At 39.0% G+C, this 13,426-nt stretch overlaps 1 protein-coding gene across 1 annotated transcript in view; it reads left to right on the forward strand.

Moving 5' to 3' along the window:
* The window catches only part of MYZAP (myocardial zonula adherens protein), an 84,913-nt gene extending 81,614 nt beyond the window's left edge, over positions 1 to 3,299 (forward strand). Inside the window, exons 16-18 of the mRNA XM_072869237.1 lie at positions 67 to 762; positions 1,426 to 1,648; positions 2,631 to 3,299. Of these exons, the coding sequence (XP_072725338.1) occupies positions 67 to 762; positions 1,426 to 1,648; positions 2,631 to 2,768 (1,057 nt within the window). The 3' untranslated portion in view covers positions 2,769 to 3,299. The remainder of the gene's footprint in view (positions 1 to 66; positions 763 to 1,425; positions 1,649 to 2,630) is intronic.
* Positions 3,300 to 13,426: the final 10,127 nt, after the last annotated feature.

Below are 13,426 nucleotides of genomic sequence, written 5' to 3' on the forward strand. Positions count from 1 at the left end.
TTTTGTATGCCAGATTGAGATAGGATTGTTTATACCCTGTTAAATATTTTTTTTTTTTTGTCTTAGGAAATTCATTGCTAGGCTTCCAGATAAGGGTAAGAAGATCTCCGATTTTGCTCAAAAGCTGACGCTTGCCATTTTGCAAGAGGAAGAATTAGCAAGGACGGCTGAGCTGTTATCTGCTGTCAGGTTGGAGTTTCAGGTGAAACAGGAGGAGATTAATACAAGCAAACAGCAAGTTATCCTAAATGAGGGCACACTAAAGCATGAAGATTCCTCAGTCTTTAATGAAAACTCTAATATTAAAGAAATTTCTGAGATTTCTTCCCAAAGGCAGGAGGCAGAATCTGTCGAGCAAGATGCGACAAATACAGCTCTGAAAAATCAAAGGACTCAGAGGAAAAACAATAAAGTAAAGAATGTTACAAAAGATCAGAACCTTTTTTGTGAAGTTGTCTCCAAGTCAGCCATGAGCAGTCGTCTGAAAAATGATCAGCAAGTATCTCAGAGCAATATGGAGGATGGGACAGAAAGTACAGATGCTTTGGACAACAGTAAAGACATGTTGGTTGATGCCTTTCAAAAAGTTACAATTGTAGATGGGGATAATAGTGAAAAAGTATTGGAAAAAGAGCAGAACGTGGCTAAACATGAGGGCAATATCTTTGGAAGCCTGCACCCCAAGACACCACATTATATTGAAGTTCTAGAGTCTAGAGCCAAGAACCCAGTCATTAAAAAAAGCAAATTTAAAACAAATGTGTAAGTATTATGGAATAGAAAAACCTTTTGTGAAATAATTGACTTGTATAAAATTGGAAAAGGTACAGAACAAGCATGGTGAGTTTATTTTCTTGTGGTGATTAAAGAGATTTAAAGTTATATGACGTGAGGCTAATATGTTGGCTCTTTAGCATTAAGTGCCACAGAATCTCAGTATTGAGTGGGAGTCTAATTGTACCCATTTGAAACAATTGTCATGGATCTTCATAGAGTTTCATAGCTTAAGCCACAAAACTATTAAACAATTGGCAAAACTTTCTAGTGGATCGATTCTAGAACTTGTAGAACTTGAATAGCAGGTAGTCTTTTGCTTTTCCTGCGCCTCTAGAGATATTACGATTCACATTGTCTGTATTGATAGCAGTAGCAGTTTATACTTTGTGTGACTCCCAAAGCATTGCTATTTCATACTTGCTAATTAATTGGCATACCTTTTTTGTTCACTATCAGGAGTAACTTGTGATATTGTCTCTCTGCAGAGAAATCTTTTTAGTTTTTCCAAGCGCTGCTTATTTTTATTTGTTTATGGTGTCATAACACTTCACATTTCTTTACAAGTCTTACATGTTGAAAATAAGTTTTGGAACAGAAGTTGTTCAACCTTGTGTTGCAAATTTGGGTCACAACTTTTACCTCTTCCAGATTATCAGGGGAGCAAAGTGGATCATCGCATGGTTCCTCATCCAGTCAATCACCTGGGGGATTTGGCTCTCCAATTACTACTGAAGAGAGGCGACTTAGAGATAAGAAACATTTGAATGACATCACAGCAGCTCGGCTGCCACCGCTTCACCATTCTCCTGCTAAGCTATTATCCATAGAGGAATCCATAGCAATTCAGATACAGCAAAAAGGAGCTTATGAGGTACAAATTTACAGTTTGGTCTGAAAAGCAATTATATAATTGGGATCAATCCTAAAAAAGAAAGCATAAAGGGATCTTTTCATACCGATGAATTTGATGATGAAATTGAGATGGGCAGACTTTGAGGAAAGGCACTTTTTCTTGTATTTGATTCTTGTAATGATATAATTAAATAATGTATTAATCCCTTCTGAAACCGTTATTCCTGCATTAAACAGTCTAGTGTTATTCATGTGTTTTTGTGCTAACCTCATTGCACTCACTTCACCTCTGACTAGAAATTTAAATGTATACCTTGCCTCTTTAACTCTTTAAAGAGTTTTGGCCCTTGCATAAATGAAGGCTTAGCAGTATTTGGTATTCTTAAAATATGCAAGTATCTGCATTTGCCTTTATTTATGCTGTGCCTGAAGAATCTGAGTTCTCAGGTTCTTCAAATTCTGTTGTAATGGATTTTGATTTTGACTTTCCAGGTAGTGCCAAGCTAATGTTTAAATTAGACACTATTATAAAACTGTTTGTTGCTGCTTATTGGTTTAAAAGCACTTGCTAATTTAGTCATCTTGGCACTTTAAGGAAAGTAATTTATTTGGAAAATGGAGACAGATTTTTTGCTGAGGTTGCTGAATGACAAGCATTGTTATTGCTACGTGGTTACTATGCACAGCTGCTCTCTTATGTGGACTGATTTGGTTCTGTTAAAGCTGACCTTAGCATATCACAGGTGAGGACTGCCATATGGGGAATTTCAACTCTTATAAAAGGTCTTCAAATATTAATAGCACAGTTATGTATAAGTGTGAAAAGAAACCTGAAATTTCTTTGCTAGTTACTAAAACTTTTAATTAAGCCCACTCTGGCATTACTAGTATTACGATTTCAAGTTTATACTTTAGTATATTAGTTTTTTCATGACCAGGATAAAAATGATAAATGAACACTTTTTCTAACTTGTGTCCTTTTTTTTTTTTCTTTTGTATAGGAAATGCAGGCCAAGCTTGCAGCACAGAAGCTTGCAGAGAGATTGAATATAAAAATGCTCAAGTTTGAACCAGAGGGAAACGCCTCAATGCAGTACAGAGAAGTGAGAGATGAAGATTATTTTTCAGCAGAGGACTGAATTCAAGAAGGAATGTCTGAGGAGGAGCTACGTAACTGATCTTTATGCAGTACTTCTTAAAACCCAAACCTGGATATTGAGAATGCTTGATCTAGTCAGTTTTTTTTCTTACAGTTTTAACATTACAGCTATGGGAAGGGTTCAATATAAACCTCTTAAAGTGTTATTAAGTGGTAACCCCAGTGTTATTTGGGGACTGTTTTTTGAGCACTTGGGGCAGTTAATCCTTGTGGAATGCCTCATAGTTTTCAGCTACAGCAAAGTGAGCTCTGTAGACACTTTTGCAGGCTATGATGAGTCATCTACAAGAGAAGGTTTCTTCTGCACAGAAATGTGATTGCAAGGGGCATCGGCACACATGTCCATAAAGTAAGCTAAGGTGCTTCTGAACTGCTCGCATGTATGAAAGCTCATTTTGTACAAATGTGAGATACTTCTTTTATCTATTTAAGATTATCTTGCTTTTACTGTATGGTGAAAATACATGCCTGGACAGCTGTAATAAATATGTGATAGTTAGGCTGTAAGTTAGCTTCTTATCATGTGAGAAGTTGTTTCTGGGCCCGCACCTTAAAATAACACTTTCTGCCCTTATGTTATAAATAGGTTAAAAATGTCAAGTTATTTTGTAACTCAAATTCTGTTTGGGTTTTAAGGGACTCTGCTGTTTCATTTTTGGTGATTACTGCAAAGCACATCAAGAGATCAAGTTAATCTGAAGACTTTAATATTTTTATTAAAGGTCTTGGTGTTTTTCCATATTTTTGTACACTGTTTTCATACTTTGGAATACTATTTTTTCATAGCCTGATACTGTAAATTAAGAGATCCGCCCTCTGGTTTTCTTGGAGAAAATGCTCTGTGTATTTTGCAGTTTTAGCTGTTCTTGGAAGGAAAAAAACCCCTTCTTCCTTACAATAACATTTTCTGCCTTTTAATATGAATTTTGAACGATAAGGAACACATCTGAGAAGTATTTACAATGATATTCCACTATTGACTATGATATTCCAGCCCTAGTATGAGTTCAGTTCTAAAAAACAAACCTCAGAGATTCCTTGTATAGCCTGGCAACACCTGTTTTCCGAGACACTGCAGCAGCAGCGTGTGCAGGGCAGCTGTGTGTGCAAGGCTCTCCCTGGGTGCGTACATATTCCTGCAGGAATGGTGTCTCTGGAAACCAAGGGTGCTCCAGATGCGAGTCATTCGAAAAGCTGCACAATGTCATCTAGAAATAGGGGATGAAAGTCTCTGCCGCTTCTTGAGTGCATACAGCACTTTACTAGCAGGCAGTAACTCTCCCAAATGCTCCACAAGCTCTCTCGGGCAGTGCCTGTGGCACAGTCTATACCCTGGCAATGCAGTTTGACAGGTGGAAATGCTGCTAAGCTAGTATGTGCTATTTTTTTACTAGGTCATCTGTTGCTCATCTGTGATGCCTCTTTCCTGTACCCTTTCCTCTCACAGGTTTCTTGTTCTTATTGTTCATTGGCTTCTCATCAGCTGTGTGCTCTTCCCTTTTCCTCGTAAGACTTATCTCCTGTCACTAAAGCAAATTCATATTCTGCATCCATGCACCACCCATTCCCTTTCACATGACATATCGCTCCCTGTATCTGCATTGAACTTCTGCCACGTGTCACACGTCCTCCTGCCATTGCTATCTTCACTTGCTTTCTGCAACTCCATCTAAATACCAGTTGTGCACCTGGGCACCTTCTACATACTTCAGTCATTTGAGTATCTCACAGAGACCTGAATGTCTTTGTATTTTTGCTGCAGCTGCCCTCGTACTGAGGCTTTCCTTTCTTATTTCCTATTTTGGTTTCACACTGTGCAGGTGTTTGCCAATTCCAGGCCTTATAGGCTCCTATTTACCACTTTATCCTGGGTTTTTTATCTTTTTCTCTTTTTTTTTTTTTTTGGTGCTCCTGCTTCATCCTCGCAGCTTCTCACCATCACTTGTCTTTGTCAGCACTATTTTTTGGCACATTTTCAGTCATTCACATTCATCCCATGTTGATGACCCATCTGGTCCCTCAGTATTTTTGCCCTCAGTGTCTTCCTTCAGTGTGTGGCTCTGACTCCACAGGCCAGTGGAGTGCTCTGCTCTTGTGGGTGCAGTTCATCTCTTAGATCACCATTATCCATCCTACCACCTGTTCATCCAGCTGGGTCTTGTCTTCAGTGCTCCCATTATTTCAGTCTGTTGTACTGCTTAAGGACAAGAGGCCTCAGAAGTGTATTGGTTTTCCCTTTGCTGTTGCATGAAGCACAAATTACCGCTTCCAAGCCTGTTTGCATCTCTCCCCCTCGTTAAGATCATCACCCTTGTCTGTGTACTGACTGTGCTGTCACACCTTTTAAGTTACTGTGTGTGGTTTTTCCATGCTGGCTTTTCTGTGCTAAAGGAATTTACACAAAGCTACACAGTTAAGAATTTGTTTTCTAGATTACTGAAATCTAGCTCAACATAGGCTTCTGCTGACCACTCTCTTATGCTAACTAAAATTATGCTCTTTCCTTGCACTTTTAAGGTTTAATTTTGCTCTCTAAATTTTGTGAAGCAGAGGCAGTTTTCTTGGTCTGTATTTTGATAGCATTCAACATGTTGGGACTCTGCTGAAATGGATCCCCTGAATGGGCAAACTTCACCCTTAAGGAAAAAAAAAATCACTGTAGTAACAGGTGAAGTGCATTGTATATTTGTTATACAATTAGCAGCTGTTCAGCACAGTGCTGGGAGAGTCCTTGTGAAAGAGAGTGCTGCGTGAATACAAAACCAAGCTTAAGGTATGAATTTTAAGTTACTGCTAAAGGGTTTGTATTACTCCAAAACCTGGAAGCTTTCATGGAGGGTTGTTCGTCCTAGGTTCTGAGTACAGGTATGTACTTTGAATTAAGATTTTATGAGTGATAAGAAAGCAAAGAGTCAGGTATAGAGTCCTGTGTTAAGGAGGATGTGCAATCCAGAAGTTTGTAAAAGGTTAGAGAATAAGAGGATGAATCTTGGAATGTTTTAGTCATACTGAATTAAGTTTCTGATCAAGTATGGTATTGCTGTTGTGTATTTCACCGTTCTCCGGTTCCAGAACATTTCAAAATGTACACTGAGAATTGAAGAGCTTGCACTCTTTTTTGGGAGTGGACTGTTTTATTGGAGTGGGCTGTTAACTCAGTAGAAAATAAAGAATTGAAAATGTGTTTCTGAAGTTCCTTGTGTGAATAATGTTTTGTTTTGACCATGTAAAGTTCACAGTCAAATATTGGGAAAAACTGGAACCTTTTGCTTCAGTGCTCCACAAGGAAAACACTGGAGATGGAGTTAGGAAACAATTGCTATATAGGTAAAGAAAACTTTTGGGAATGCAAATGGATGAGCAAAGATCTGTAAGACCTAAAGCTGCACAATTGCGCAGGTCTGAAGGGTGGCACAGAGACAGAGCTTAAATGGTGTGCTGCAAGTCTGAGAGCTATAGCGTGTGAGGCAGGTATCTGTGCAGCAGCAGCTGTAGTCCCTTGATTTTTGCATTGTTTAGGAGTACCTGATCCCCAAACTGCACAGAAGAAAAGCACCTTTTGGCTCAACAGATTTTCTGTTCACAGCTGTGACCTTTCCCAAGGGAGAGAACTTGCAATCTGATTTGCCAGCTGTGGTGATAACATGATCTAGAGGATTTAGCAGCATAAAAATTTATGTTAAATATTTGGGAAATAACATTTGAAAGAAGAAAGGCCTAAATGCTGCTGTACTTAATTATTTTGGGGGACTACAACTAAGGGTAGAAAAGGTGCAGAAGTTTTTTGTGGTTTTTAGACTTAGACCTAGCTGACAGGTCAGCAGTTCTGTTAGTAGTTTTCTGTCTGATGGCTTGTGGACTGCTTCTAAGAGCTATGCAATCAGAAAAAAAAAGTCAGTGGCAGTAAGCTGCAAGTTCCTGTGTGGAGGAAACAGGGCCTGTAAATTGAGAGAATTTGAAAACCATGGCTCTGTGCTGTGGAATTTCTGAACCTGTCACAGGGACGGAGTGTCAGGAGTCAGGGAAAAGAATATCCAGATGCTACAGACTGATGAATCAAAAGCTGGTCATGCTCCATGAGCAGCCCCTGGGCAGTAGTTTGGGGGTTTCTTTATGGAACTTGCAGACAATTCCCATATCGCAGACACACCACAAGCTGGCAGCCTTTAGCAGTCTCGCAGAGGAGGTAGGACCTGACTGCCCTGAATTGTAGGTGGAGATCTGGCTGGCTGGGTTGTTCTGTGCAGCTCCATTGCAGAGCCAGTTACCTGGATCCGGGAGCCTGGCTGTAATCTCAGTTGTGTACCATGCTGGGTTTTGCTACAGAAAATTATCTGTAGTGGGATGCTGTTCAGAACATTTTTGGCCTAATTTGGGTGGCATTTGGGTCATAATCTGCCTTTAGCAAGTTAGTGTCTGCAAGGAGTATCCTTGGGACAGGGGAATTAGAATGAATTATTGGCCTTTTATATCAAATTAATGGCATAAAGGGGTCAGGGAATGGGAATCCTGCATTGGAAGAAGCTGTGCCCTACCCTGTGGACTCTGCTGTAGGAAAAGGTGTCTTTTCTCTGCTTTGCCAGCCCTGCTTCTTTTTCAGAGCAGTATAAGAAGGAAGCCTAATTTCTCCAAAGTGTCTTGTTAAAGGACAAATTTTTCAGGGAGTAGGTCTTGCATGGTGTGATCTTGTTCCAGGGAGGTGACAAGTGAACTGTAGTTTCCCTGAGTATGTGGTTCATGTTTTGTTGCAAGTCCACTGCTCTTAGGGTGGCATGTGTGGACATCACCACTGAGATTTCCTGGTTTCCTAATGTTTGTTTTCAGGTTGTGAACTCCCACGTTCTGGGAGGGAAAGGGAAGTAGAAAAGACAGCTGTGTGAAAACAACATTTATTTTTCTGTGGTATTTTTTTCTTTTTCAGTAAGCTAATGATTGTGTTTTATTCTCATACTTCTGCAGTGCTGTGTCACTGCTGACATTGTGGTAGGCAAATGTTAGCTGACTGTAGTCCAAACATTTTACACTCACATTGACTTTCCATGGGATATGAGTGCTTAACTCCACTTGACTCCTCTGTAAATACTGTAATTATTATTCCATATGTATGCAAAGCTTTAGAGGCATTTAGTCATCTCTTGTTTAAAGCAACTGTTTTGATCATTTGGTTATTAAGATTTTATTAAATTGGCCCTTGATTTGGTGAAGCATGAAAGTACTGAAGTCATGTACTGAAGTCAAAGCTTGATTCCTCTAGGAACATTTATGTGCAAGTGCTCTGTTGAACTGGGATATTGGCTCTGTGTTTTGTTTAATCTTTGTGTGCAAGGCAATTCGTGAATAAGAGTCGTGAACCACTTACTGAATATGAGGAGAGGACACAAATGAGCACAGTGAAATGTGTCTGGGAAAGCAAATTGATTTTCAACTTGCTAGAATCATTGAACTAAGTATTTCACTTTTAATCATCCAAATATGAGTGAATGTGTCCTCCAGCAGAAAGTATAAGAGAGATTTCTTGACAGGGAAATTTGAAAGAATTTGTACTAAGTGACACCCTCATTGCTTTTCTTTCAGGTTTGATATTGGGGACCATAATTGAGTCATGCACAAATTGGCACATCTCCACTGAAGTCATAAGGGAGATAAGTGGGGTCATAATGCTTAATGAACATATTCATATTTCCTCCCTCTACACACACAGCTGGTATTAATGTAGTTGCTTATTAGATCAACGCAATGATATAATGTGGCAAGTAGTTGCAGTCCAAGGTTGTGCTGAGTCTCTGAAGCCCAGCACTTGATAAGAGAGATTCTTTGTACACTTCTCCTGAATAGAACTTTCAGTTACAAAATTTCTGTCCATGTTTTTCTTCTGTTGTTGTTTTTTTCTGAAAAAATATTTTCTCAATTGTTACTTGATGCTAGTAACACATACATTTAATTTACTCAGAGATTAGTCAGACTGTGGTGGGAGTACTGTAGCTCTGGCTATAACAGCATGTGATCTCCTGCATTCATCTCTGAATTGAAGCTATCATCTGCACTGCCCTCCCAGTGCATGCAGGTTGCATGCAACCTGTGCTGCAATGAGCACAAATTCTGTGACAAAACTTGCAATTCTGCAAGAAGCTCTAGGATTTTTTACTGCACACAGAGAATCACAACTGAATCTGGAGGTGCAATGACACAATTTCTAGAAGATCTCAGCGAGGGAGAATGACTCTCAGCAAGGCTGAATGCTTAGCTATTACGGCTTTGTCTGGTAGGTGGATACGCCTTCCCAAATGGACAGTGTAGGGAGAGAAGTAAATTATGTAAACAATGAGATTTACATTTCCAAGTCATTTAGACCATTATCCCTTGAAGTTGCAAGGTGTCCATCTCTTACTGATTGATTAGAACTAAAATGGGTAACACTCCTCACCAAGAGAGGAACCCCGTGTTAGTACCCGGGTACTAATGTGAAAACATGAAGTGGCATCAGCACTATTTCCTCCAGCCATCTTGTATCTCTACTTCCATTCATATTGAATTAGCATTGATTTTCTTCTGTTTTCTTACAAATCTTTAAAAATAAATCTTCCACATGAACCAACTGGTTTTGGGCAACAGAGAGAGAGAGAGATACACACACGGGCGCGCGCTGTGTTAGCCAACTATTTGCATTTGAATGTAGGCAATCTTCAGAGACTGTGTGATAAGCTCTTTCTGTGTAAGTCACTGTTATGAGTGGTCTGTGTTGTCTCCTGGTTACTATAAAAGTCTTGATGTAATTGTGGTTTCCAGAGTTACAGATCCATCAATTCCATTTGTAATTATGTGTGAAATTACTTTGTCATTGGCTTTTCCCCTGCTTTTTCCTGAAGGGGGGAAAACAAACCAACACAGATTCACAAAATCTTCATTATATGCAATAATATTTTCTTTACTGACCCAAGTTATTTCATATTGGTTAGAAGTTCTTATTCCCTGGTTTCACATGTATTTCTCTGAGCTGCTTTGAATTGGCATTGTACTGATTATAGTACTGCTTAAATGATAGCTGATGATAAATATTATCCTTGCACAGACATGGGGCATCATCATGTGTCATGTCTGCAGACCAGTTTTTTGCCTGCATGGCAGATTTTTGTGGCTGTGAGCCAGGAATTTTAATGAAAGAAAACATCAAAGATGCAGAAGAAATGAGAATATTAGTCAAGGAAGATACACAGTGATGCTCTCTGATAACCCCTGGTAATTGACATTAGAACTATGTGGGAGCAACTTAAATAAACATCTGGACACTGAGTTTAGACATTTCCAGTGACAAAACCCAGACAGATCTTCTGGACTTGCAATAATAAATATTTCAGCGCAGTCCACATGAATCAACTTTGAATTCTGTTTTCAATTATTCTAGTTTTATAAATATATCATAGTTAATTATTCAGGGATAGAATTTCTTTTGAAGATTAAGGAATTTGATGTTTGCTTCATTCACATGAAGTTCTATTTTTTATTTATATCAAATTTACTTCTGTTTGTACAAAAACAATAGTGCAAGCTTGCCAAGAGCCATTAAAGCAGAATGCAACTGAACTTTTCCTGGGGTGGAAGGGCCTTTTCTGAAAATTCTGGCAGTGCACTATAATTCATTCCAGCTATGGTAACCACTTAAATTGTGCTGAAAAGAAAATGATAAATAATTATTTTTAAAAGTTATTCTCAGTATTTTTAAAGATTCTTTCCTTATCTTTTCTACTTTTGGTAATGTGGTAGTGCTAAGAACGTGGTAACCCTTACAGACAGTGAAGAGATGTTTATATGTACCAAAGTATTTAAAAGAGGTAGCAATGAAGGTACAAGACTGAATGAAATGCTGGTTGCAGTCCAGATCTGATCCTGGTATTACAACTGTGATGAGGGAATGGCTAGTAAAAGCACGTTCAGTTTTTGTGCAACTTTTCTGTTCCTTAGAAAAACTTCTAGTGCAGGCTATAATTGCAAAATCACTTATTTCAGAAGGAATGAATCATGCTTCTGAGGTTAAAGAGTTATTTATACATTACATTAAAATTACTACATTCATGCTTTTTTTTTCCCCCTAATTATTATTATTTTGAGGTGATCTGTATCTTTGTTGCCAGGGGCCCTGGACAAGCTGGGGATTCTTCTGAAGAGTATTCAGGATTTAGTAATCTTCATTGCCACTTTCAGTTTAATTTATGCTTCCTCACGGCCCAGGCTGTCAACATCAGCACACGTTCCTACAGTTTCCTACCTTGGCTGTCACTAGCAGGAGCACTAGCGTAAGCTGGCTGCCAATGTTGTTGAGCCACTGGTTGAGTTATGCTATACCAACATGTTAAGAAAGTTTTAGGGAACTGCAGTGTTAGCCTGACCTACAGGTCATCATCCCTTCCAGGGGTGGAAGAGGCAGAATTGTGTTTGAGTACAATTCAGAAAGTCCCTTCTATATTCTCACTGTCAAAATTGTTATGTCTTGAGGCAGGCTTGGGTTCATATGGCAGCTCAGGTTAGAAGGGAGCTCAGGACTGCTCTTGGCCAACCTCCTGCACAAAGCAGAGTCAGCTATGAGGCCAGATGAGGTTGCTCAGGGCTTTAATCCAGTCTGGTACTGAAAACCTCCAAGGACAGAGACTATACAACCTCTCAGGGCAACCTGTTCCTGTGTATGACTGTCCTCCTGGGGCGGGGTGGGGGGAAGTTTTTCCTTAAACCCAGTCTGAACCTCTCTTGTTTCAGCTTATGCCTGGCTCTGTCTTTTGATGACCTCCTTGTAAGTACTGAAGGGCTGCTGTTCAATCCCCTTGAATCCCGCCCTTCTCCAGGCTGAACAGGTACAACGCTGGCTCGTGCAGCTTGCTCTTCACCAGGACCCTCAGGGCCTTTTCAGCAGGACTGCTCCTCAGCTTGTTGTCATTTCTGGGCAAATCATAGGCAAGCATACGAGGAAGCTGCAGGCTGACAAGTGTATTGTATTATTCAGTTCTGTCACAGCTCGCCCAGATCAATAAAATACGTTTTCTGCTTTCATGTTTTGGAAAAAAAATAAAATGTAACTTAGCGTGGTTATCCTGATCTGAGCCTATCTAAAACTTCAATGTTAATTAAAAAAAGGCAATTTGTGCTTTGTAACCCTTTCTACGTACTATTAAAATGATGGATAAGGAAGCACAATGAAATCTATAAATCAGCCTTGAGTCTGATAATCTAATAAGAGCATCTCTTTGCCAGTTTCACCTCTTGCTCATTGATCTATAGCTTGGTAATTAATTTCCCCTAGTTTTAACCTTGTATTTATTAGAATGATATTCTAATTCCTTATTGCTAAAACTACACACCGGAAATTTGTAGTGTTATAGTTCAGACAGTGTAATCTATTCATTGTTATAGGAACACCAAGGAGGAAGACAAATTATTTAGAGGTTTATTACTCAGAGAGATAAATTTGAGGAAAGACAGGGAATAAAGCTGAACGGATAAAGCTAAGAGGAAAATGTAGATTGTGACTATTAAGCAAAAGCTTTTGTAACAGGAATTATCTGTTGAATGATCTCCTATGGGAAAGTGTTAGGTTCTCATCTGCAGGTACTTAAAACTTCACTGGACAAAGTACTGACTGCAGAGAACAGCTCTGTGCTGACCAGGTAAACGGGTAATCAGGATGTGCTGCTGCTGTTCTGTGTGCTGCGCCATGCTGTAACTGCAGCATACCCCTCTCTTACAGGGCAGCCACTGTTTTCAGTTCTATTTGTGATTAAAACCTGAGGGTTCAGTTTGGCTGCCTTAACTCCCATAGAATTTAATGGAAATTGCTCATCAGATCTTGAATCTGAAATACATTGACAGTTCTGGTTTCCTCCTCCAGTTTTGTTTTCTGATCTTCCTGAAAGGATGGGGCAGTCTGGGTAACTGCCTTACTTATCAGCTGTGCCCTGTTCCAGCATTGATTACTTCTTTCCAAGAATGAAAAATGCTGATAGAAAACAGTAATAAAATTAACTTCAAATTATCTGTAGAAGATGTAAATTCTCTTTATGCATTCTTTTTGTGCTGTGTGTAAAGGCAAAAGAGCTCGAGCTGTATGTCTTGACCCCTCCTTTGACTCAAAGTGCCATGCAGTAGAGAGGAAGTGAACTTTATAGGTTTGTACTTAGTGGCTGTTGAGGCACTTGACATATGTACATTTAAAATGTTAAGTCATTCTCTATTTGGGTATTTTTATTTCCTAAATAATTATAAAGTTTTGTAGCGATCCAAAGATAATAAACCTTTAAGTACATACATTACATGTTGACTTTTGTACTCATGCACCACATACCTACATTATATGCAGAGAAAGTTTAAGAAAGAAAAAAAAAAACAAGATGTAGAAAAAAATGTTAATAAGTAAGTATTTCATTAGACGGTAAAGCTACAATTTGCTACTTTATAAATAGCACTTTGTTTAAAAAAAAAAAAACCACAACAAACAACAAAAGCCCCCAAAAAACCGACAACAAAAAAAACCAACCCAGCAAACAGCATATATTGTTATTAGGATATTGGAATCCTCCTGCAAAACAGAGTACAGGTCAGGTATATTAGCCAGATGTTCAGAGGAGCTCTGTTCTCTATCTTACAAGTAGTTGC

The sequence above is a fragment of the Ciconia boyciana genome, chromosome 8 (genome assembly GCF_034638445.1).
Source record: "Ciconia boyciana chromosome 8, ASM3463844v1, whole genome shotgun sequence".
Taxonomy (NCBI): Eukaryota; Metazoa; Chordata; class Aves; order Ciconiiformes; family Ciconiidae; genus Ciconia; species Ciconia boyciana.